Raw genomic sequence first — 27,921 nt, forward strand, 5'->3', positions numbered from 1 at the left:
TGTACATACTTACCAATATTTGGTATGTCAGTCTTTCTAATTTTAGTCATTGTGTTGGCTGTATAGTGATGGCTGTTCTCCAATGAGGTGACTCACCAAGCTTGCACCAGGGATTACCACTACTGCTGTAACCTATCATCATATCCCACAGGGCAACTAGTCCATAACCATGTACTGAACACCAGTCAAAGAACTCTGTGTTTCTGACACAGAAACTGCACGTTGGATATGTAACCACTTCCAAAAGCAGATCTGTTTCTCCAGTGGTAAGCAAGCTCTTGCCCACTCCTCACCGACTGACTACACTGGCCCTTTGATCACCTTCCAGTCTGCATTCTGACCCTTCTCAGAACTATCAGTAGTGCCTCATGGTTGCTGACACTTTTTTTTTTTGAGTTACAGTTTTGCTCTCCCAGTCTGACTGGTCATCTCATCCCATACTCTTGAGGCCCTTGAAACTAATGTTTCATATTTTCCACTTTTTCAACTTGTAATCTGACAATGGTATACCTTTTATCATAAAAGCCACTCAAAAAAGGTGATAGTCAAAGAACTGGATGGACCTTCTATGCTCTCTACCATCCATGGACATCTGGTATTGTTAAGCCTTAAAATTATCCTTACAAATTCACTTCAAAAGATTTGTAATTGCTCCCCCCACACACACCTACTCCTGTTCCCAACATCTTCTTAAGGCATTCAACCCTCATAACTGCTTCCTAGGTATTGATCAAGATGAAGAGAGTGAGAGTTACATAAACCTATAACTTTTAGGTTATAGGTTTTTAAAATTCAGAATCCTGTCCCAACCATTCCTGGACATGTTGCTTTATTCTTTCCCTAATGACAACTCTAGGCTGTCCTGGTTGGTAAACCCTCCAAGTGGCTCCCAAACTCAATTTATATTCAGACACCTAAAATTCTTTCTTGGACTGAATGATCTTAAGAGTGTAAAAATAATGATTACTTGGATGAGCACACCACTCATCCAGTTCCTCTACAGTGGCCCATGTAAGCCAAAGCAGGAGGTATGAAGAGGATGCGTGTGCGTGCGTGCTAAGTCACTCAGTCATGTCTGACTCTTCGAGACCCCCATGGACTGTAGCCTGCCAGGCGGCTCTGTCCATGGGATTTCCCAGGCAAGAATACTGGAGTGGGTTGCCAGGTCCTTCTCCAGGGGATCTTCCCAACCCAGGAAATGAACTCGCGTTTTTTACATCTCCTACATTGACAGGTGAATTCCTTACCACTTGTGCCACCTGGGAAGGCCCCATGTAAGCCAAAGTGGGAGGTACAAACGGTCCATGTAAATTTTACAAAAATGTCATTGTTTACCTTGTATCAGCCTGTCTGGGTGAAACCTCAGGTACAAGTAGGAAATTACTGGGGAAAAAAAGGTAAAATTAGAACTACTGGAAAGGGACACATCGATTTTGTAGCAGTGGAGGCACTACAACCACCCCACATCTGTGAGTATGCGATATGGTAGATCCATGAACGCGGGAAACAGTAATAATTCTCTGTCTTTCAGAAATGAGAAAGAAAAACACCCTGGTGAGGCTATCCCATACCACAGAATCCTGGCAGTTATTTTTTTCCAATCACTGGAAATCACTTTTCATTATTTTCATGTGTGTTGCTGCCATGTAAATTTGCGAAATTCATCACTTTTACTGTCACTATTTTTAAGACAATTCTACCTTTTTTCTCTAAGAAATTTTAAGATTTTCGCAGTCTTAAGTGTTCTAGTGTCACTATAATGAATTTAGGTGTGGGCTTCTTTTAATTTTTCTAATGGAATTTGTAGACTCATGAAGTTATAAGTTATCTTTTTACTTCTAAAAAATTTCTGTGATGATCTCTTTAAATTCTGCCTCTGACCCACTCCTTCCTCTCTTTCTGTAATATCAATTAATGTATGTTAGACCTACTCATTTTATTTGCCATGTCATTCAACCTTTCTCCATATTTTTTTATCTTTTTAGCTATCTTTTACATGTTGGGTAATTTCTTCTCATACAGCTTACAGACTACTAACACATTCTTTAGCTATTTCTAATCCATTAAACTTGTGTTCTGTTTCTTCTTTTTTTTTTTACTTAATAATTTCTAGAAGATATTTTCACAGTTCTTTTTCAAGTAGAGATTTACTGAATTACTGAAGTGACACAAATTTCTGCTGCACAACCATGGTACAATTTCTCAAGGGCAAATCTCATCACCTCCAACAACACTCCTCAAGCCAAGAGAACTATCTTTGCAGTATTATAGGCATTTTGGAGAGGGGATACTTCTGATTTATCCTTAAGGTGATTGTCATCTACTGACATAACCACTTTACAAGGGGAATGATTTTCTATTAATGCTTCCCACCTACTTACAGACAATGGCCTTCGACTTCCTTTTCCCACATTCAATAGAGATATCAAAACTGACACAAGCAAATTTCATAATGTCAAAAAGTGAATCGCAGCATTTCAAACTTATTTCCTTGGGTACGTTCTTTCACTTTGATTTAATCTGATCACAGCCCTTACTATCTGAACAACTCTATAATACTTTCAAGAGATCGTAAAATATTTTACATCCAACAGAAACAACACATTTTGGTTGCTTACACAGAATATTTGTTTTAGTCTACCATATTTCCTGACACAGCTGAAGGCAAGCTGTTTGTAACAATTTTAACTAGAACCTAGCCCTACTTTCTACCCAACTTAGTCAATCATTTCACAAAGCAACCATTTTCACAACAAATATGCCTAGCCTACGCTAGCCACATGCAATTTACTAACAAATTTCAGCTATCCATACTCTACTTGTTCCCTGTCCGAGTAGTAATAAATACAACCAATCCTGACGTTAAAAAGTAACTAAATTAAGACGTACACTTTTAAAATGTTCAACTTGAGAAATTTTACCATGAAATTTATGGGTGCTGAAACAGAGGCCTCTATGATGTAAAAAGACAGGTTTTAGCTTATCTAGTTATACACAGTAACATAGTATTCCAAATGTGTGAATTCATATTAAAGTGTATATACTGAAATACAATCAGAGTCAAATGACTCTGGGATTTTATTTAGAAAGATTTTATCATCAAGTAGTTAAATTCACTTTTAAAAATACTTTTTAAAAAATATATGTTTAAATATATTTTACCCTTTGAATTTAGAGCCTTAAGTCTTAATCAAATTCACTAGAATACTGTAGTTGTCAAATGTCTAACTAGAATGCTCATCTTCCCTTATTTCTAATACAATGTGATTTATAAACATGCTTATTTACTGCACGTTGCATTTAACATTTTTTGTTACCTGATATTATAAAACCTACACATATCAAGAAAAAAATTACACTGTGCAAGAGTAAATACTCCTACTTTAATGGAGTCTAATTTTATGTAAAAGTTGTCATATAATACCAAGTCTCTGTAATGTTATCTATAATACAAATACTTGCAAAATATTTACTATCTAAGGGTATGCTAAAATTAAAAGATCAAGAATAAGAAAGAACATTATCTTAAAGAGATTTTTTTCCATTTAGACAAAAATTAATCTTAAAATATATATAACATATAGTGAATGTAATAAAGATTAGGAATAACATAAACTCCTTCACTTTCAATTTTTTTTACCTATTATATGCTATTTTAATTACAAAATACAAGATATAAAACTACTAATGGTATATAATCCTTCAGTCATGTTTCTATTTATGCAGTAATATAAATCAATATATACAAAATTATACATGTACTTTAAAAAATATTTGTATCACAGTATATGAGCATGCTAAATCGCTTCAGTAGTTCTGACTCCTTGAAACCCCATGGACTGCGGCCTGCCAGGCTCCTCTCCGGGCAACAATACTGGAATGGGTTGCTATGCTCTCAGCTAGGGACTCTTCCCGACCCAAGGATGGAACTCAAGTCTCTTTTGTCTCCTGCATTGGCAGGCGGGTTCTTTACCACTGGGAAGCCATATACTACATTTAATATCTCTTTTTCACATAATAGATCCTCATTCCCCTTAAATATGAATTTCAACTGATGTATTTCATGTTTAAAATATTTCTTACAAAGCTTAAGTATTATCAAATTTTATAGTTATTCAAGACAATTATATCAATTCCAATTCATGTTTATAAGACAAAACCTAACTTTATAATTTCTCCAAATCCTTCAAAAAATCAGCCTAAACAAAATGACTGAAAATAGATATGCACTTTTGGTTTTTATTTATTTTTTTATGTATTTACTTATTTTTTTGGAGTTTTAAGTCTAGATTATTTCTGCAGAAGTCTTTTTGTTTATTTTAATTTTTATTTATTTATTTATTTATCTTACTTTATTTTACAATACTGTATTGGTTTTGCCACCCATTGATATGAATCCACCACAGGTGTACATGAGTTCCCAAACATGAACCCCCCTCCCACCTCCCACCCCATATCATCTCTCTGGATCATCCCCGTGCACCAGCCCCAAGCATCCTGTATCCTGCATTGAACATAGACTGGCGATTTGTTTCTTACATGATAGTATGCATGTTTCAATGCCACTCTCCCAAATCATCCCACCCTCACCCTCTCCCTCGGAGTCCAAAAGTCTGCTCTACATATCTGTGTCTTACAAGAATGAAACTAGATCACTTTCTAACACCACACACAAAAATAAACTCAAAATGGATTAAAGATCTAAACGTAAGACCAGAAGCTATAAAACTCCTAGAGGAGAACATAGGCAAAACACTCTCCGACATAAAGAATTAAAGATTTTAAAATTAAAAAAAAAAAAGAATAAAGAAAAAAATAAATAAATAAAATTCACTTCCACCATAAAAAAAAAAAAAAATCACAGCAAGATCCTCTAGGATCCACCTCCCAGAATTCTGGAAATAAAAGCAAAAATAAACAAATGGGATCTAATTAAAATTAAAAGCTTCTGCACAACAAAGGAAAATATAAGCAAGGTGAAAAGACAGCCTTCTGAATGGGAGAAAATAATAGCAAATGAAGCAACTGACAAACAACTAATCTCAAAAATATACAAGCAACTTATACAGCTCAATTCCAGTTTTTATTTAAAATTACTGGCATTAAATGATATTAGCTACAGTTAAAGAAGAATATGAATTTTAATTAATTCTTACCATCTTAATATCTTACAAAACAGTTTCCAAAGTAACATTTAGAGACATTAAAAGGTATTACTATGAAAAATTATGTGCCTTTGCTAATAAACATAGCATTTTGAGACATCTCCTATCATACAGTAATCTCAGATTACTTAGAAATACACTATTAAATACTGTGTCAAGGGAAATTATGTGAGAAAGCTGGTACATTTTGCTACCAAACAACTCTGTTAACAGGGAAAAGAATGAGTCATAAGACTCATCTTAGCTGCATACCTTTGGAAAATCATTTAACCTCTTCAAAGATAAATTTCTTCCACATTAAGATTAAATTGCCCCTGGCTCCAAAGAGTTGTGTAGACGATTATAGTCTGTTATAAAGTTGTTTTTTTTTTTTTAAACCAAACTTATTTAATTCTTTGGTGGATCAAACTGTTTCAAACTAAACAGCTTTGGTAATTAAAACAAAAGATGCAGTCTTGGAATTCCTGCTCATTTCTTAAAAAAAAAAAAAAAAACCTATGAATATACTATCACATTAAAGATCAGAAGCAGGCAAACTATGGCTCATGGGCCAAATCCAGCTGGCTGTCTATGTTTTTGTAAATCAAGATTTACTGGAACACAACTGTACTCATTAAATTATGTATTATCAGTGGCTGCTTTTACACTATAACGCTAGAGTTGAGTAACTGCAACAGATACCAGATGGCCGACAAAGCCTAAAATATTTACAACTGGCATGTTACAGATAAAGTCAGCTGATCCCTGCTATAAATGACTATAAGTTGAATTGGACAATGGATCAAAAAGGAGTTAGGGAAGAAAAAAAAAATCAAAGGAATATTAAAATATATGCTTAAATTTAATGCCTCAAAATGCCACTCCAAAAGTAAATCTAAGATTCAAATGCAATGAACATTCTGGTTACATAAAATATAACAACAATACTGAACTTTACTAATAGTTTATTTAGAATAATAAAGTATATCTTTGTACCTCTTCAAGTTAAAGTTAATTATTATTTCTATTATAATTAGTACTTATATCTATACAAATTGCATTTTTACCTGCTAATGGCTTGTTCCTCATCAGTTATTCCAGTCTCCCTGAATGCCCTGTTTGATTCCGCCAAACTCAAGGCAATTGCTCTCTGAAGATCATCTTTATCATCTCCAGTAAGATCAATCACATCTGAAAAGCAAAACTGTTTCTCAAAATTAAGTCAAACAAAATGAAACGTAATTCCTAATGAAGATTTTATACCCAATATACCCTTTCAAATCAAACCCAGCACCAACTTAATTCTGTACAGGAACCTCTCCAAAGAGAACGCAAACACATTTTAAATTGGTTATACTTTGCAATTTAATGTTCTTCCTTATAAAATTAAGAGCATAAATATTTTTCATTAGAGAAGACTCAAAAACTAATAAGCAGAAAGTGCTAAAAACAAGTTCTATAATAACAAAAATTGAAAGCAACAATTAAACATTTACATTTACGCTTTCCAAAGTTAACCCACATATACACGTTAGTTAGTCCATATAGCCTAGACATTCATCAAAGTATAATAATTAAATGAGCTCTCAAAGTTATGTTCCAGAAACTAACTGACCATGTTGTTGTTTAGTCACTAAGTCATATTTAATTATTTTGCAACCAGATGGACCATGGCCCACCAGGCTCCACTGTCCATAGGATTTCAGGTAAAAATACTGGAGTTGGTTGCCATGACCTCCTCCAAGGGATCTTCCTGACGCAAGGATCGAACCCAGGTCTCCTGCATTGCAGGTGGACTCTTTACTGCTGAGCCACCAGGGAAGCCCAATTGACCATATATACTTATATACACTTTTAAAGTCGGAAAGAATGTATGAAGCTGTTCAGTTCAGTTCAGTTGCTCAGTCATGTCCGACTCTTTGCAACCCCATGAATCGCAGCACGCCAGGCCTCCCTGTCCATCACCATCTCCCAGAGTTCACTCAAACTCGTATCCATCGAGTTGGTGATGCCATCCAGCCATCTCATCCTCGGTCGTCCCCTTCTCCTCCTGCCCCCAATCCCTCCCAGCATCAGAGTCTTTTCCAATGAGTCAACTCTTCACATGAGGTAGACAAAGTACTGGAGTTTCAGCTTTAGCATCATTCCTTCCAAAGAACACCAGAGCTGATCTCCTTTAGAATGGACTGGTTGGATCTCCTTGCAGTCCAAGGGACTCTCAAGAGTCTCCTCCAACACCACAGTTCAAAAGCATCAATTCTTCAGCGCTCAGCTTTCTTCACAGTCCAACTCTCACATCCATACATGACCACAGGAAAAACCATAGTCTTGACTAGACAGACCTTTGTTGGCAAAGTAATGTCTCTGCTTTTCAATATGCTATCTAGGTTGGTCATAACTTTCCTTCCAAGGAGTAAGGAGTAAGCGCCTTTTAATTTCATGGCTGCAGTCACCATCTGCAGTGATTTTTGGAGCCCCCCAAAATAAAGTCTGACACTGTTTCCACTGTTTCCCCATCTATTTCCCATGAAGTGATGGGACCAGATGCCATGATCTTTGTTTAACAGTGGTTAATTTTGAGAAAGAGGATTAGAAGGAAAAGAAAGTATAAGGATCTCTCACTTTCTATTGTCTGTTCTATGCTTTTCATTTAATTATAAAAAGAAGTTTTCATTTCACAAAAAGTATACACTAAATGAAATGTTTTCTTCAGTGAGAATAAAATAAAATAGTCTTGATGCTGTAAGTATTCTTTCTCAAAAGAATAAAGTCTACAACTATTACCACATTCAGAAAACCTGCTTTGTAATCCAATTTCCCAACATTATTGATCTACTTCCTTAACCCAAAAGAGATCAATTATACCTCTCTTATCATTTAAACAATGGCAAACCACAACGTGTTGCTAAGTAGGGGATTACAAAATAGGATGAGAAAGAGAAAGAAGTATGGCTGTTACCACCTTAATTCTGCATCACTGGGATTATGCTGGTTAGTATTTTGGACACATTTTATATTCATTTTGTTTACCTGTATTTGAGATGTTAAAATTTTTTTTTTCCTTTGTAATCTGAGTATTACAAGAGTGAAACAAGAGAAAGGAGTAAGGAATGGGACATAAGGCGTCTGCATTCTACTATCTGAAAGTGAAGTGAAAGTCCCTCAGTCGTGTCTGACTCTTTGCGACCCTATGGACTACACAGTCCATGGAATTCTCCAGGCCAGAATACTGGAGTGGGTAGCCTTTCCCTTCTCCAGGGGATCTTCCCAACCAGAGATCAAACCCAGGTCTCCTGAATTGCAGGCAGATTCTTTACCAGCTGAGCCATAAGGGAAGCCCAAGAATACTGCACCAGGTAGCCTATCCCTTCTCCAGTGGATCTTCCTGACCCAGGAAGCAAACAAGGGTCTCCTGCATTGCAGGCAGATTCTTTACCAATTGAGCTATCAGGAAACCCCAAAAGTAAAAGTGAAAGTTGCTCAGTCGTGTCCGACTCTTTGTGACCCCATGGACTATACAGCCCACGGAATTCTCCGGGCCAGAATACTGGAGTGGGTAGCCCTTCTCTTCTCCAGGGGATCGTCCCAACCCAGGGATTGAACCCAGGTCTCCTGCATTGCAGGCAGATTCTTTATGAGCTGAGCCACAAGGGAAGCCCATCTAGCTAAGGGTTATATGTAACTATTTAAAAAAAATTTTCACACGTAGTAATAAATAAAATACATCAATAGATTCAAAAGTCTACTTTTATTGTTATATACATTTTTTTCCTCCAAACAGTAGCTTATAAGAATACTAAAAATATTAGAAATAACAGTTGGCCATAGAAGATTTTTTTAAATTCCTTAGTATAATCAAACTAAGTGCAAATAAAGTGAAGGTTGCTCAGTCATGTCTCACTCTTCATGACCCCATGAACTATACAGTCCATGGAATTCTCCAGGCCAGAATACCGGAGTGGGTAGCTGTTCCCTTCTCCAGGGGATCGTCCCAACCTAGAGACTGAACCCAGATCTCCAGCATTGCAGGCAGGTCTAAAAAAATTCAATCAAGTAAAACGTGGAAGAGAGTTACCGAACAACTGCAATGATACACCTGTCAGCAGGTCAAAGGTTTCAGACATCTGGTTTACAAGTCCACCAAACCACAGCTGTAGATGGGTGGTGTCACCAGTGTGTGTCATCATTCAGCCCAGCTGAAATATTGATTAAAGAAGCTAGAACTACAGAGGCATGAAATGGCCTCATAAAAATGAGATCATGGTCATTAAAAATGATTAAAACTTGGGTGACTAAAGAGAGAATAATAAAGACAACAACTTGAAAATCACGAAGAAGCAAACAGGTTTGGAGGACTTGATCAATTAGCCCCTCAGACTCCACTGTCTCATCTTCCTAGTATGCTTTCTTCAATGACAGAAGCCGAAAACATTAAAACAAACCAATCTGATTCACTTGTAGTTACGGTTTTGGATAAAATTTAGGTTCCACCCATCAGATATGCTAGCATGAGATGTGAAAGGCAGCTATGCGGAGGAAGGCACTCTCCTGCTGCTTTTGGCTGGTTTTTTTCCAGCATGACTAAACAGATGTGGGCTGCTCCACAGGAGCAATCCAGTTTCCAGCTTCCAGCTTCAGGATGTCAAGAGAGAGAGTAGAAGTAGTAACCAGACTCTGTGCTCCCGTGTCCAGGCACAGCTTAGTGGCGGTTACCTAATCCTGGCTGGCTCTCCCTGGGCAACAGCTCTAAAGCTATGTTCTCAACTGTCCCACAGGCAGTCTCCTGATTCACTGTCTCCCTGACTGTGGCAGATGGAGCAGCTTCGCTGGCTGGCCAGTCTTGCAAGAATCTGGGAGTCATTTCAGAAAGCTGAGCTAGAGATCCTTCCTCCAGTGCTCCCACCGATTTCTTTTTTTTTAACAATCTAGTCCCCTGTATTAAATTTCTTCTTTGTAACTATCTAAAGTGTGTACTGTTTCACAACTGACAAGTAAACTAAGCTGGCTAGAATAGAAACTCACTTAGAAATAGCAACAAGTTATATTTCAAGCTTTTCATAATTCAGCAATCGTAACTTGAGAAACACAAAAGCAAAAAGTAAGGCAAGATGCTTTTAACCCTATTTCATAAACAAAATAACTGAAGTTGCCAGAAATGAAATCTAATATTATAAGAATAAAAGAAAGGTGGACAGGCTTCAAATTTAAGTTCTCAAATTATTAAATCCAGTGGTCTCCCTTCCATACTAGCAGTACCCAAGTGTAATCCATGAATTCTTGGGGATCCCCAGTGACTCTATAAGGGAAAGGGTTCCTTAAGTAAAAAATGCTCTCATAAAAAATGTTACAATGTTATCCGTCTTTCCTATTCTGGTCACATTTCCAGTCATTATGCAAAACAACAGTGCATTAAACCACTGTGTCTTAGCACAAATCAAGTCAGCAGCATCAAGTTATATAAGCAATTCATTATATTACAACTATACACACTCATAATTTTTACAAAAAGCCAATCTCTCTTAAATCCTTAATAAGAGAAAACTAATTTTATGAAATTTCAAACATTGTTTTACATGGTCTTCTACTTCTATGTGACAAAACTGAACGTATGCATAGTAGTTCTGTTATATATGCAAAGTATGCTGTTGCTAAAGAAAAAAACACTAGTGCATTGCTTGAGCTGCAAGTTGAACTCAACGAATGTTTCTCATGGAGCACTATTTTTACTTGATATTACAACTGATAAACTACAAACTATGATTATTCAGACATCGATATTTGACAGACATTTTCTCAAAAAAAGGGGAGCCTGTCACTTGAAAAACAAATGAGACTATTTGCTGCCAATTGTAACTATAGAATTTTCAAGAAGTTGCAACTTCAGAAAACTTGTTTCTGTCACTATGAGACTGATATCTTCCTAATACTTTAAAGGCTTTTCTGGTAAAATCAAGTGATATTAACAATTTCTATTTGTTTTATAATGTAGATGTTCTTCCAACATTTGGAAGGAAATCTTTCCAAATTACCAATGCATTGTGTTACTAAATCATGCATGGATTAACAAGCCAATTCAAAGAGCAAGGTAAGATCCTAGGAGCATCTTTTGTTCTAATACTTGGTCTCTGACCCAGTTCCTGACAATGAGCTCCTATATCACTTGGCATTTCCTAGGTGAGAGGAGCATCTTCTATTCTAAAGAGATGACTGTTTGTGGGCTCCAATCTGACTTCAGGATGGGCCAGAAAGACTAAGTCATGATGAGAAGCTTACAACCTGGAGCTGCATGTCCCATCCTCTAGGGAGATATATATGAGGGACTGGAGATTAAGTTAACAATCAAGCCTACCTGGTGAAACTGCCATAAAATTCCCAAAGTACAAGGTCTGGAGAGCTTCCAGGTTGATGAACATATCCATATGCTAGAGGGCGGTACATCTCAACTCCACAAGGCAGAAACTTCTGGCTTGGGACTTTTCCAGACTACAGAGGTGTGCTCTATACACCTCTCCATCTGGCTGTTCATCCTTTATCATAGCCTTTAATATAATAAACTAATAAAAAGTGTTTCCCTGAGCTGTGAGCCATTATAGCAAATTATCAAACTTGAGGAGGTCACGAGAACTTCCAATTTGAAGTCAGGTCAAACAGAACATAGGTAACCTGGGGGCCCATTACTTGTGACTGGTGTCTAAGGTAGGAAATTTGTGGGACTGAGAATTTAGCCTGTGGCATCTGATGCTAACTTCAGGTAAATGGTGTCAGAACTGTAGAATACCCAGCTGATGTCATAGAACTGGTTGTATACAGGAAAAAAAAAAAAAACTTCACATATCTGGTATCAGAGGAATTAAGTGTGAGCAGAGGAAGAAAAAGGTAATTATAGTCTTCAATGCTAGGAAGACTGACTGACCAGACTATGGGTCCTTAATTGAAACTCTGAGATTTGTTCCTTTAAGCAATGGAGAAGGTTTAGTATAGTTTCATTTTAATTACAATAATTTTCTCCATGATGTTCATAAAGCTTCTTCTTTCCATAGGTTATTTTAGAACCATACAGCCATAGAGCAATAGTGAATTATTATAACCTACATGCATATCAAATACATATGATTTTAAGAATGGATATTAAGAAAGTAAAATGTTATTTTAACAATGATTGATCCTAAATTTAATCTTTCTAGAGTTTAGTAGAATGATTTCTATAAAATATGTAATGAGATATCAATTTCACAATGAAAAATAACCCTCTATGATTTCTTTACGTGCTTATTCAAAAAAGGAAGAGAACATGCTTTCAGTTCAGTTCAGTCACTCATTCGTGTCCAACCCTTTGTGACCCCAAGGACTGCAGCACTCCAGGCTTCCCTGTCCATCACCAACTCACAGAGTTTACTCAAACTCATGTCCATTGACTCAGTAATGCCATCCAGCCATCTCATCCTCTGTCATCCCTTCTCCTCTAGCTTTCAATCTTTCCCAGCATCAGGGTCTTTTCTAATGAGTCAGTTCTTCACATCAGGTGGCCAAAGTACTGGAGTTTCAGCTTCAGCATCAGTCCCTCCAGTGAACACCCAGAACTGATCTCCTTCAGAATGGACTGGTTGGATCTCCTTGCAGTCCAAGGGACTCTCAAGAGTCTTCTCCAACACCACAGTTCAAAAGCATCAATTCTTCAGCACTCAGCTTTCTTCACAGTCCAAATCTCACATCCATACATGACTACTGGAAAAACCATAGCCTTGACTAGACGGACCTTTGTTGGCAAAGTAATGTCTACTTTTTAATATGCTGTCTAGTTTGGTCATAACTTTACTTTCAAGGAATAAGGGTCTTTTAATTTCATGGCTGCAGTCACCATCTGCAGTGATTTTGGAGCCCAAAACAATAAAGTCAGCCACTGTTTCCACTGTTTTCCCATCTATTTCCCATGAAGTGATGGGACCAGATGCCATAATCTTAGTTTTCTGAATGTTGAGCTTGAAGCCAACTTTTTCACCCTCCTCTTTGACTTTCATCAAGAGGCTCTCAGGTTCTTCTTCAGTTTCTGCCATAAGAATGGTGTCATCTGCATATCTGAGGTTATTGATATTTCTCCCAGCAATCTTGATTTCAGCTTGTGCTTCATATAGCCCAGCATTTCTCATGATGTATTCTGCATGTAAGTTAAATAAGCAGGGTGACAGTAGACAGCCTTGACGTACTCCTTTTCCTATTTGGAACCAGTCTGTTGTTCGATGTCCAGTTCTAACTGTTGCTTCCTGACCTGCATATAGGTTTCTCAAGAAGCAGGTGATCTGGTATTCCCATCTTTTTCAAAGTTTTCCACAATTTATTGTGATCCACACAGTCAAAGGCTTTGGCATAGTCATTAAAGCAGAAATAGATGTTTTTCTGGAACTCTCTTGCTTTTTCAAGGATCCAGCGGGTGTTGGCAATTTGATCTCTGGTTCCTCTGCCTTTTCTAAAGCCAGCTTGAACATCTGGAAGTTCATGGTTCATGTATTGCTGAAGCCTGGCTTGGAGAATTTTGAGCATTACTTCTTTACTAGCGTGTGAGATGAGTGCAATTATGCGGTAGTTTGAGCATTCTTTGGCATTGCCTTTCTTTGGGATTGGAATGAAAACGGACCTTTTCCAGTCCTGTGGCCACTGCTGAGTTTTCCAAATTTGCTGGCATATTGAGTGCAGCACTTCACAGCATCACCTTTTAGGATTTGAAATAACTCAACAAGCTTTAGTAGTAAGCAATTTCTAATTGGCAAAAGTCAATTACAAAAATTTAGCCTTTGTAAAAAATTCCATCCAATGCCAAGGGACAACCTTGGTAAAATACTAAGCTTTCTTTCAGCCAATCCTCCCTTCATTATTAGAATAAATGTGAACGGAATTCAAGGGCACAAGCATGTTAGCGTCAGCTGAGTAACACTGCAGAAAAATCACAGTACAAAAACCTATGAACAGCACTCTCCAACATTTCAATACTGCCCAAAATAAAACATTTTTTTCCTTTAAAGTCAGAAACATATACATAAAAACATAACATTCACCTTAAAAAATCCTTCTAAAAACTTACACATCAACTACCAAACATTTCTCTGCTAACTCCAAAATATAGAAAGCCATCAACTTAACAATAAATTAGACTTCAAATGTATATAACATTTATCATTCATAATTCATTTTCTCATGAAAAGGGTACATAAAATGACATAAGGAGTCCAAGTTAGTTCAGAAGAGCCAATTTAGCCCATAATCTAATTGAACTACAATGTATGTAAGATTGTAGTTACATCTACAATGTAAGATTTTGATTTAGGTGGGAAGAAAGTTCTTTCATTATTTTCCTCACCTACAAAAGGCTAACCCTAGGGGAAACATTTTTCTCTCTCTTTTTTTTTTTAATAAGCCAAGCTTATACTTACCATCAGCAAAGATTTCTAGGCAGAGAAGTGATATGAATAGAAAGAACCGTTTGTGAAGTTAAGAATTAAAAGTGCTGAACAAGTGTTTGAGAAGAGTTGTAATAAGAATATATACCAGGGCAGAAAAACTGAAGGAAAAAGTAGGCAGATAAAAACTGACAGAGAAACACTGAAGGGGAAAGCAGGCACGTAAAAACTGACCGAACTGCAAACTACACGGTGGTTCTGGGAGATGAGGAAAAGCTGGAGGGGAAAAAAAAAACCACTGAGCCACCAAAAGGAAGGGGATGCCCTTGAAAGAAAAAAGCAAAGGTGAAGAAAGAGATCATAAGCAGGTGAATGGAAATGAGGAAAAGACCATTCTCAGCCTCACTCTGCTTCAACCACGGTTCCTGTCCTCACCACTCACCTCCTGAGCCAAAAACACTCCTGCCTCAAGGCCCCAGCCGGGGCTACACTTCCCTCAGATATCCTGGAGGTTCAGCCCCTCTCTTCCTGAGGCATCTGTGTGAGTGAGATATTCACCGCCCAACCCTCCATCTGAAATACCACACGCTGTGTCTGAACTACTAACCCATCCCTGTCACCCTCTGTCCTTCGACCCTGCTGTTCTTCATAAACTTACTACTACCAGACATTTTTTATTTACTATTTACCATCACTCTTCCCCCTATGTTAATGCAGACACTTCTTGGTATTTTTAATGGCCTAAAAGAGTACTTGATTTGTATTAGGAAATCAATAAATATCTGCTAAGCAAATAAAGGTTAATATCTAGACTAGAATAGAAATAAAAATAAATGAGTGATCTTCACAGCGGCACTAGTTAGAATACCTGAGAATATATACTTCATCCATTGAAAACTTTCTCCAGATGAAGGACAAATAGCATAATAAGGTGTCATGTTAAAAGAATACTTAAAAGCAAGAAGACATAATAGAAATTGGGCTGCTCACTGCACTCTCCCATTCTTTTCCAACCTTATCGTTGCCAAACTCAGGTTCTCCAAAACAGTGATGTCCAATAAAATTTCCTGTGATGGTGGAAATGTACTATTATCCACACAGCCCAATACAGTAGCTACTAGTTACATGTTGATGACTACTGCCCATTTTAAATATATCTATGACAACAGAAAATCTGAGCTTCAGGATTATTTAAATTGATGTTAAATTTAAGTTGCCACATGTAACTACTGGCAACTGTATTAACAACTCAGTTCTAAATGGTCTTGCTCTGTTTTTAACAGTTGCTGCTAAATTTATAACGGCAGCACTGTTAACTAAGAAAAGGGATAATAAAGGAGGCATATCCTGAGTTTGTCATCTAGTTCATCATGTTTTCTGACTTGGAAAAAAGTAAAAACTTTCATTCTGTATTAGAAAACAAAAAGTGCAAATGCCATAGCTATCATTTTGTCCTAAAATTACAGAAAATAAAGTTATACAAGCAATTCTACAGTGTATGTCTAACACAGAATGTATGCCTAACTGCATCTAATCAGCTACAAGTTATTTGCATACCACTGTAGCATCTCATTTTTAGGCTTAACTGACTTTTGGTGAATCATGCATTATGCATTAGAAATCTCTACAGAAAAACATTTAACTTCTATTTCACTTTTTTCTTTCTGCAGTTGCTTATTTAACAAATTTGGTGAATGGAAAAAATTATCAGTGTTCAATTAGTAAATCCTAAACTTCTCAACATAGAGTGATTTACCCTCAGCAGGGATGAGAAGACTAGACTGGAATCTGTTTATAAATTTTGCTTTAAATCTAAAAAAAAAATAAAAAATCAATTTTAGACTAATCAAGCAATATAACTAAGACTAGAGTTCCAGGACTGAACTTCAACATGTTTCTCACTTTCTGTGCAATCCTTACCAAACAATTCAAGTTCTTCTGTAAAAAGAAATACAGCAATTAAAAAAAAAAAACAAAAAACACAATGCTTCTAAATTTGTGAAGGGTCTATCACTGAACACTCACTCCAGTGTGTTGTACTAATTTCACTTAAGTCAATATGTGGCATTATTTTCTATGTTAAAATTACCTACCCAAATCCCTCTTATCTTTCGATCCATACTTTGATTGCTCAATTGTAGCACATCTTGTTCTGGTGGGCATATACTGTTTTTTTCCTGTTTTAAAAAAGTTCAAAAGAATTGAATGATCAAGAAAGAAAGAATATTACTATTTGATTTCACATTGGGCGAAAGCATTGTATAGTCATGTCTATGACAGAGTTTGTCATGACACAAAAACTTCACAAAATCTCTTCTCTGATTATTAAATACACCTATGATATCTCAGTATCTTGTACCATTTCCTAATCCTCTTTGCATTTTTAATTGCAAAATTCCTAACATAATTATTTTACTTCTCATTTAAGCTGGAGGCAGGAGGCACTCATTTGACAATTCACAATATCCAGTCTAAACAGGGGATAAAAGTAGTTTTAAAATGTGCCTCAACTATACGCTAACAGTACTACAAAAAAGTTTGGTTTTTTTTTTTCCCCCTAGAAACCAGCAGTATTTATTTACAGTTTGGAATGTTACCGAAACAATACTTCTTAATTCCTTATTATGCAGAGTACAAGCTTTCCTTGAAATGTTTCCTTTTTCTCTCAAAAATGAAACGTAAAAATACACTGAAGCCAATAATCGCCCTACCAACTACTGAAAATGTAATTACTTCTTCAGTATTAAAGTTCACAAACACTGTGTTCACAAATATGTGTTCTCCTCTCAAATGACATAATTTAGTTTCTTTTCTGATATACTTGAGTATATGAAAATTTCCCTACAACCCCAAATGTGACTTCTACAGAACATTAATTTGAAAACTAAATTTTTCTAGTCATCAAAAAAACATGGGTTTAGTTCTTCTAAAAAAGATCTTTAGTTACAAGTTTTATAACAATAAGTTTATAGTTTATAAACTAGTTTACAACAACAAGGAATCATTATGTATTTAGCATTAGAGACTTTTATTTCAAAACATAAATGTTTTGTCAGCACTACAACCAATAGATGACAAAAAGTTACCAAGGTTTGTTTATGCCTTAGCCCTGTTTATAACAGATTTTACACTTTAAAAAAGAGAGAGAGAGAGAGAAGAAATTGAAAAAACAAAAACCCTTGCCATTATTTGAAAGAATTAAGTTCAAGCACCATTCCTTCCAAAGAACACCCAAGACCAATCTCCTTTAGAATGGACTGGTTGGATCTCCTCGCAGTCCAAGGGACTCTCAAGAGTCTTCTCCAACACCACAGTTCAAAAGCATCAATTCTTCGGCGCTCAGCCTTCTTCACAGTCCAACTCTCACATCCATACATGACTACTGGAAAAAACGTAGCCTTGACTAGACGGACCTTTGTTGGCAAAGTAATGTCTCTGCTTTTGAATATGCTATCTAGGTTGGTCATAACTTTTCTTCCACGGTGCAAGCTATCTTTTAATTTCATGGCTGCAGTCACCATCTGCAGTGATTTTGGGAGCCCCCAAAAGTAAAGTTTGACACTGTTTCCACTGTTTCCCCATCTATTTCCTATGGAGTGATGGGACCCGATGGCATGATCTAAGTTTTCTGAATGTTGAGCTTTAAGCCAACTTTTTCACTCTCCTCTTTCACTTTGATCAAGTGGCTTTTTAGTTCCTCTTCACTTTCTGCTGTTCTTTGGAAGGAATGATGCTAACGCTGAAACTCCAGTACCTCGGCCACCTCATGCGAAGAGTTGACTCATTGGAAAAGACTCTGATGCTGGGAGGGATTGAGGGCAGAAGGAGAAGGGGACGACAGAGGATGAGATGGCTGGATGGCATCACTGACTCGATGGACGTGAGTTTGAGTGAACCCCGGGAGTTGGTGATGGACAGGGAGGTCTCGCGAGCTGCAATTCATGGGGTCACAAAGAGTCGGACATGACTGAGCGACTGAATTGAACTGAAGGTCAATTTTCAAGTAACAAGGCATTTCATATAAAATTGAGAAAATGCTCAAAAAGAGTTTTTTTATCTAGAACAATCCCTTGAAAACTTCCTCACACTCTGATCACTCCAACACTCTGTACTCCTTTAGCACTTACACTTTTATTCAGGAAGAGGTCTGCATTTAAATATATATATTCACTTACATTTATTTTCTATCCTTCCCATATTTAACCACTCCTTCCAAGAATTAAAAATAAACAAGAGATTTCATTTTTCCTCAGCAATTATAGCATAGTAGTTTAAAGAATCTGCTGAATGCATGACATTTACTTACTTTCTCAGTTTTAAACCATGTAATACTATTATGACGTGACTAAATTTAAATGCTAAATCAATACTATTTCCTAAAGGCAGTCGTACTTAAAAATTTTAGAAAGATGTAAGTTGTAAAATGGAAAAAAATTACTTTTACCTCATAAGCTGTATTTTCCCACTTTGATACTGATACTATCATAGTACAATCACCTCACTATATTTTTACAATTTTTTTCCTCAATAATCTCAAACCAACTTTATGAATATACTATACAAATTATTCAATTATTAAATATGAGTTAGCATTCTGGTTAGGATAGCTCAGTTTATCAATAAAGAAATTAAAAGTACAAGCAATTTGTTCAGTAAGATAATCAATGAGATGAAACCAGAAACTCCACCTCTCTATCATTTCTTTCAAGGGGAATATAAAAGTACTTAGTGCACACTTTTCAAGGGCTACACATATACACACACACACACATTTTGTTTTTACAATTAACAAATGGGACACACACTTTCTGAAATCAGGTTGCTTTCTCCCTAAGAGCACCTATTCAAATCTTTCATTTTGTCCATAACATTCTCACTACTCATTGTCAAAATTGTTGAACAGGTGTTAACATGCAGCTTAAAGGCCATTTTCTAATTTTCACACGACAAATAGGGTATCTTTTTGATGACAGTCTTATAATCCTAATTCTTCCCTACATATGTTGTCTCATGTCACAAAGTCTACCATCTGTATTAAGAGTTGACAGCTATCATTCTAAAATCCTTCCATCCTTTCCACTAGAACACGGAACCATGTCTACTCCATTTCCTGCTTCTTTCATCTTAACCAGCTGTCTTCAGTCAAAATCTTTTGTCCTTTTTCTACCTAACTTCATTTTCCTCCCAAGTCTCAGAACCTTAAAAGATATGAAATGTTATTCTCACATACTAACTCCTTCTCTATTTATACCACTATCTTTTTTCTAACTTCTTGAAACAAGTTTTTCAATCTTGTTCCAGAGAACTTTCACTGGTTTTAAAATGGCTTTTTTATACATATTATCAAAAATAACTCAATAAGCACTTTTTTGAGAAACCATGACATCCTAGTATAATGGTTGGACTATAGACACTCTATGGCCCTGTTAAGTTTACAGTCTGGTATGCAAGAAAGGCACAGCAAATAATTTCAAAGTAACACAATACTCATTAAGACAGAAGTACACTCTGGGTGTTAAGAGAAGCACTCAGTTTAACATAGAAGCTAGACGAAATACTCTCAAGCCAGCAGTTTCTGAGCAATATCTTAGAGCCCCAGAAGAAATCAGACTGGTGGTGAAGGCCAGAAGGGATTCCAGACAGAAGTAACATGTGTAACAACAGGAGAAATCAAATAGCATTGTGTGGATGAGAACTTCCAGGCTATTTTCCATTACTACAGTGTAAAGGGGGAAGAGGAAAACAGTGGAAAATGAAGTTAGAGATGTAGGTAGTGGCCAAAACACTGTTTGTCTTGAACCTGGACACAGCAATTGAGTCTGTCTTATACAAAGCTTCTGCCATCACCCATTAACTGTGTGAGATAGGAGTATCTCAGCTTTGGAGACACAAGACCATTTGTGGAGCAAAAATACTAAGACTACCTTGAAATTCTGAGATTAAAATATTTTATCAACAACATTAAACAGCATTTAATGCCAATCAGTAGCTATAAACATCTATATGGATGGGATCTTTCTAGCTGTTTCCTAACTTTAAGAACATTTATAAACAAAAGCAAAAAATTCTCTTTAAGGACAAGTTAGTAACCATACTTTTCAAATCCAGAATGCACAGAAATACCTACATTTTATATGCAGTTACTACATCATAATGAGATAGAAATAAAGAAAAAAACTCGGCTATATAAGCATAAATTATTCATATTATGAAGAAAAGTTAGAGTCTCATGTAAAATTTTCTGTATGTTTCTATGTGTATACACGTTTGTTTATTTTGTTCTGCTGTATAAACCTTCTTCCAAGATCTTTATTTTGGAGTGGGGTTGGAGTTGAGGGAAGGAAAATTCTGTTAAACAGTAAATCATACCAGTAATTTAAAAAATACTTTATCTTCAAAAATAATTCTAAGGTCTCTACCAACACTTAACATCTATAAAACAAATGACTGTGCCCTATTTAAAATTCTAGAAATTTTTAATAAATAACACCTTTGGATGTTCCATATTTTAAAACAACACTATATGAAATGTTTTATGAAAGAATATATAACTTAAATATAATCTTTTACTTCCAAAATGGAAAAAAATACAGCAGCTAATAAAAACATATGCACCTTTCAACTATAAGAAGAGCCAAAGCTAAAGTCATTTCTTTTTTCATCCTTCACCTCTGCTTAAACAAAACACGGCCCCAAGCAAAGTTTTCATTACATTCTAATTAAAATATTAAGAAAGAAAAGTAACCTTACTTGTATCTGCTTGGCTGCCCACACTGATGTATCTGTCATTGCCAGGAAGCGCTGTTTGGTAGTAAGTGGTCTCCTCCTGCTGAGGGGTCTTGGCATTCTTTGCAGTAAGGAAAGCCACTGCTAGCTCCAAGTTTCCATTACTATCCTTCAAATATCAAGAACAGAACATCAAATATTTTGGAGTAAGTATACATGTGCATATGATTTATGTAATTGTCTCCATAACAACACTAATAGTAAAAATAACTTTCAGACTTAAAATTATACTATGTGATTCTTAACTTTACAATGTAAATTCACTGTAAATACAATATACTGTATCAACAGTAATTCCTTTATCTATTAAAACTAATATAATACAAAAATCAATTCTATAAATAATTTATTTTCCATTATTTTTTTTATATCTGCTTAACAAAAGTCCAATCATAAACTTATACTTCTAAGTAAATGAACAAACTAAAAAATGTTTTCTGGAACTTGCTATCTAAAACAGTGAAGAACAAATATTTAAAATAGTACTTCAGCAAACAAGAACAATAACAGATCTTCTCTTTAATATTTATGCTGAATGCCTACTTAGAGGCAAGCTAACAAGCAAATATCAGACTCATAAGAAGAAAACAGCTTCAGTGGCCTGAAACCTTGATAGAGACACAGAACTCCAGACTACTGTGGAGATGAAAATTCTACCCAAATTAAATACATAAATAACATTCTAAAAATTCAGAAGAAAAACTGATGCTGAAAACACTAAAGAATGTTTGACAGCAAAATCATGAGAGAAACTTGCCCAGTTATCTCTATATTCTCTCTGCAGTTAACAACAAAAACATTAGCTCTGTGACTGCTAATTGAAACCACATTATGAAATCCAGGTATTAATAATGAAGCTATCTTTGTATCAAAGGCCAGAACACATAATACTGTGGAAGCCTTCAGAAATTTAGTTTACAAACTTTAACTGGAAGCCAGTGGAAGGTTTTGGACAGAAATGACATGGTATGACTTACATTTTAAAAGGATTACTGTGGGTATATGTGGGGAACAGACTATAGGAGAAAATCAGCAGAAGCAGAGCCCAGTATTATTTGCTATCATATCAAATGGGGGGAGGGATAAAAAGAGAAAGACCAGGATGATTCCACAATCTGATGTCGGAGCAACTGGAAAAACTTAGCCCAACTCCACTTTTAACAGCCTTTGAGGAGAGAAAACAGTAGGAGTGCAGGTTCTAACTTTGTTACCTATCAAAAGTGTCATTAGACTCTTAAATGACTCATCCAAAACATGAGTTTAATATAGTCTACAGTTTGTGACAAACCAGACGTAAAACAATTTTAATAACAATGGCTAACATTTATTGAACACTAAGTGCCAAGAAATGTACCAAATGCTTTCCATATACTCCCTCATATGATAATAATGATAAACTGAATGCAGCAGGGATCTATACAACTTGAAAGTCACTTACTTGGAACATACAAAGAGATTCTCAATACAAAAGTGCTAAAATCAATCAATGACACTGTGGCTCCCAAAAGTAGACTCTGTGTCAGTATAATGCTGCGATAGTCAACCCATTATTAAACATTTTACAAATTTATATTGAGCAACAATTAAGATTTAAGTACACTGTTTTCTCCCCCAGATACTGGTAACTGAAACAAATTAAAAAAACAAAACAAAACAAAACATGGTCACATAACTTAGCTCAAAGGAAATGTGGACACTACTTTTTTATGTTTATTTAATTAAACATATTCTACATGTTTCCTAAGTTTTTAACAAAAAGTAAGTGAATTCCCCAAATTTGCCCTGAGAAGGTAATGAGGTCTAACCCCAGACTCAAGTGATACAGAATGGGAAAGGCCATTTCTGAAAATAGACGTGGAATGATTGTCATATTTAGCAGAATAAAGAATGGACTGGCAATCATCTAAATGTCATAATCATAAAAATTGAGGTACAACATTTTTGCTTCCTTTCCAGCTACTTAAGAGCAGCTTCATAAACCATGCTTTAAAATGCTAACAGTACTGGTTGATCATTTTCCTGATGCAGGAAAAAGCTGAAGCAAAGCTTCCAACAAAAGCAGAAATTATGTGTGGTACTGGGAGCAGGCTGCTTGGTGTCTATTCCAAGCTCCTCCACATGTTAACTACGTGATCTTCAGCAAGTCATTTTAACCTCTCTGTTTCTCCCTGCCCTTTAAAAGGTGGATAAAAATAACACCTACTTCAAAGTTACTAGGAGGAGGAGTTAGCCACACAAAGTACTTAGAATAGCACCCAGTACTTACTGCAAGTGCTTAATAAGTGCTAGTTATTACCACTACAATGATGATGATTATGATTACAATCATTCAAAAGATAAATTATTTCTAGAAAAAAAGGAAGAACTTCTGGCTCCAAATCCAAAGTAATGTAATGTAGTCTTTCAGAGCCACGTGCAAAGGACTGAACTGTGTGTGTGCCTACAGCAGCACAACTGCTGTACTGCTGATATTAGCCTTTAGCAGTGATCTATAAATACACTTCAAGTGGAGCTCGGGTTCTTAACATTTTTCCTTCATTCGCTCTCTTTCAATCTGCATATCCATGTGATCTGACTCATCTGGGTGCCTCTGTGTGGCAATGAGTATATTTCACAAGATACAACAAAAATCATGCCCTTTTTTGTGCATAACTGAACAGTTTGATATTGAATAATCTTAAACACTCGATTAACTGAAGGTTAGCTGATTTATATGTCTCCTTCCTGGAAAATTAAAGGGAAGCTTCTGATACTGTATTACTTTTCTCCCCATTCCTCTTCATCTTCTATGCCATTCTACCCCTCTATCCCCAATTAAACACTAAAATGTCTCTTGAGTAAAACTGGCCATTAGTACTTGGGAGTCATATCACTCCATTTTGCATGAAAACTGTCTCACGTGGAGGGAGGTCTTCTTTTACTCCAAGGCATCATGGAACATCAGGATGCTAAAAGCTAATGTGCTCAAAACTGCAGTATGTTATGTTAGTTCAGTTCAGTTGCTCAGTCATGTCCCACTCTTTGTGACCCCATGGCATGCAGCTCGCCAGCCCTCACTGTCCATCACCAACTCCCGGAGTTCACTCAAACTCATGTCCATTGAGTCAGTGATGCCATCCAATCACCTCACCCTCTGCTGTCCCCTTCTCCTTCCGCCTTCAGTCTTTCCCAGCATCAAGGTTTTTGCAAATGAGTCAGTTCTTTCCACCACGTGGCCAAAGTATTGAAGTTTCAGCTTCAGCATCAGTCCTTCCAATGAATATTCAGGACTGATTTTTTTTTTAATTTTTTTTCCTTTTTTTTTTTTTTACTTTATTTTACTTTACAATACTGTATTGGTTTTGCCATACATTGATATGAATCCACCACGGGTGTACATGCGTTCCCAAACATGAACCCCCCTCCCACCTCCCTCTCCATAATATCTCTCTGGGTCATCCCTTTGCACCAGCCCCAACCATGCTGTGTCCTGCATCGGACATAGACTGGTGATTCGATTCTTACATGATAGTATACATGTTACAATGCCATTGTCCCAAATCATCCCACCCTCTCCCTCTCCCTCTGAGTCCAAAAGTCCGCTATACACATCTGTGTCTTTTTTGCTGTCTTGCATACAGGGTCATCATTGCCATCTTTCTAAATTCCATATATATGTGTTAGTATACTGTATTGGTGTTTTTCTTTCTGGCTTACTTCACTCTGTATAATTGGCTCCAGTTTCATCCATCTCATCAGAACTGATTCGAATGTATTCATTTTAACGGCTGAGTAATACTCCATTGTGTATATGTACCACAGCTTTCTTATCCATTCATCTGCTGATGGACATCTAGGTTGTTTCCATGTCCTGGCTACTGGTTGGATCTCCTTGCAGTCCAAGGGACTCTCAAGGGTCTTCTCCAACACCACAGTTCAAAAGCATCAATTCTTCGGCTCTCAGCTTTCTTTCTAGTCCAATGCTACGTTAAGTAAGGTCTATACTTTATAAAAGTTCTTCCCTGTATCTATGGTACTATACATTGTATAACTAAAAAACTCAACTTTCCAATATGGTAGGTGGTGGAGATGAGGGTGTAACAGAAACTGTGTCTTGTGAAACAGAGGCCATACCTTCAAGGCTTGCTGTAGAATCTGGGCATCATTAATCCCTGTAATTTCTCGTAGTTGATTCAGAAACGTCTGCTGGTGCTGGAAGAAGGGAAAAACCGAAAGCATTATACTCAAATCAGAAAATGTACAAAGACAAGAAAATAAATGACCTTTGGAAAAAAAGACAGAAAACACAAAATAGAGTAAAAAACAAAAAATATAGAACTTGAGAAAGACTGAATAAATTTCATTATTTTAGGAAGAATGAACCATGCTGCATGAGTCCTTATTCCATTTTCATGTTTCTAAAAGCGGATTCTTCACTGTCTGATGTATGCTGTCTAATAAGAGAAGGAGTGATCTCTGTGACAGCTAAACCTAAGAAGAACTAAGGGAAACAGGTATCCACTGGTGTACTTTAACTAGGGGATGAGACCCCAGAATGAAATTGAGGCAGCCCTAGAATCTCTCCCTGGCCCTAAAGTCAGCCAGCATCTAGGCATTTAGGATGTACGGGAAAAATATGCCTTTGGCAAACAAGCAGTAGGTGGATATATTACATTGGGGGATGACTAAACCACCACACCCTATTCAAGGGAGGAAAAAAAACATCTCATTCTCCAATCTGTCATAAAAGATCCAAAATAAAATTGACTACTTGCCCTCATTTGCTTTGTGTTAGTCCCTCAGTCGTGTCCAACTCTTTGCAACTGCATGAACTATAGCCTGCCAGGCTCCTCTGTCCATGGAATTCTCCAGGCAAGAATACTGGAGTGGGTTGTCATTCCCTTTTCCAGGGGAATTTACCAACCCAAGTATCGAACTTGCACCTCCCAGATTTTTTTGCAGGCAGATTCTTTACTTTCTGAGTCACTTGGGCCCATTTGCTTTAGATGTGTTTATACTCTATTGATCTACCATACTCTAGTAAAGAGAAAAACACGTAGGATAGGATTCTACTACCAAAACCCTTCCCTAAACTTCTCTAATTAAGAATATGGTCCTCCTTCCATCTCTACACTTCTTAATACAAGTTCCCCAAAACTGAAGACAGAACTATGAAATAGAGAAAACTCAATGGGTGATATGACATGGAAAGCAAGTCCCCCATAATAGAATAAAAGGATCTGTTGAAATCTTGTCTTCCCAACTAAACAATCTGACATGGCATTTATTAAATGTCACTCTATACTTCCTCCTCTAGCATCCAGTCCAGGTGCTAGATAAGATACAGGGGAAAGGACAGAGTGTCTGCTAAATGATTCCACCTTCTTTACCAAGCCCCATGTGCCTCATTCACTAAGCAGAACAAAGTCATGTCATATGGCCCTTCGTGTCTAAAAAGAAGGTTGAGAAATGTATTTTTCAGTTAGGCAACAAGCTTCACTTCAAATTTGTTGCTAAGGAAAAAGAAAAGAATGAAGAATGTACACTAAACAGCCACTGGCAGTATCTGCTATGACATCAACAAATTTTAATTTCCATAAAAATCTTACTAAAAGCTGAGATAACTGAGACTAAAAATAAAATATATAGTAACGTGTACAAACAGAGGTCATATAAACAAAATAGCTGAATAAAAGAACTGAACTGCCGAATTTAGAGTGTTGAAATATGAGAAAAGTAAAATTCTCTTTAGACATGTCAACTTTTCTACTTTCATTTTAAAAATTACCAACAGCAAGCAATGGAACCACAACTAACTTACACAATATCCAACATTACAAATTAAAGATGTATACAAATTATACAGAAATTCTCTTTATCTAATTCTACATTTTATTTTAGTGAACATAAAATACTTGAAAGATCTTACAAGCATGTTTGTAACCACCCACACCAGCACTCCAAACCCTATTCTTTACACAGAATATAATTTTCCTCAACTGCAAATTATTCAATTGTGTATCAGGGAAAGATTTCTGAATACCCTAAATAAATTAATCATTTGTACAAATGATGCTGGCTATTATTTATAATGCAATTCGAATGGAAATAATGCAAATGTCCTTCCACTAATGAAGAAGTTCTAAGTTGTAATGTGCAAGACAATGCCCTGATAAATTTATCAATAAAGAAGATTCCCAGGCCCCACACCCAGAGATAGTGATTCCAGAAGCATCTGGATCTGCTAAGGGATCCTCATTTTTAGTAAACATCTCAAATGAGTTTGATACAGATGAGCCTAGAAGCACGGTTTAATTTAAACAAACAACTGTGTATTTTTAAACAGCAAATATATAATCTATATAGAAGTTAATATTTACAAATTAAATTAAGCTAAGCTTAAATCATATTAACCTAAGATTACAAAAATAGTGTGTCTATGTTAACAAGTACAAGGTAAGATGTAAAAAGAATGTAAAACCCAGAAAAGCTTACACAGCCTGCATTAGACTCCCAATTCTTCTCCCATCTGTGTATCCACACTCTTTGCCACTTCTCACTTCCTCCCACTAGTTGTTGCTGTTCAGTCACTAAGTCATGTCCAACTCTTTGTGACCCCA

General features: G+C 36.3%; 1 protein-coding gene across 19 annotated transcripts in view; it reads right to left on the reverse strand.

Annotated features, from left to right (window-relative positions):
* USP25 (ubiquitin specific peptidase 25) overlaps positions 1-27,921 on the reverse strand; it is a 161,664-nt gene that overhangs the window by 109,853 nt on the left and 23,890 nt on the right. For 2 of the 19 annotated variants that reach the window (XM_069550446.1, XM_069550410.1), the window contains exons 2-6: positions 25,436-25,513; positions 21,287-21,431; positions 16,630-16,713; positions 6,212-6,335; positions 1,336-1,383 (exon numbers count right to left, since the gene is read on the reverse strand). In XM_069550446.1, the coding sequence (XP_069406547.1) occupies positions 1,336-1,383; positions 6,212-6,335; positions 16,630-16,713; positions 21,287-21,431; positions 25,436-25,513 (479 nt within the window). Of the gene's footprint in view, positions 1-1,335; positions 1,384-6,211; positions 6,349-16,629; positions 16,714-21,286; positions 21,432-25,435; positions 25,514-27,921 lie in introns of all 19 variants that reach the window. The other 17 variants (XM_069550518.1, XM_069550425.1, XM_069550550.1 and 14 more) reach the window with 11 other exon arrangements.

The sequence above is a fragment of the Ovis canadensis genome, chromosome 1 (assembly GCF_042477335.2).
Source record: "Ovis canadensis isolate MfBH-ARS-UI-01 breed Bighorn chromosome 1, ARS-UI_OviCan_v2, whole genome shotgun sequence".
In the NCBI taxonomy this organism is placed as follows: Eukaryota; Metazoa; Chordata; class Mammalia; order Artiodactyla; family Bovidae; genus Ovis; species Ovis canadensis.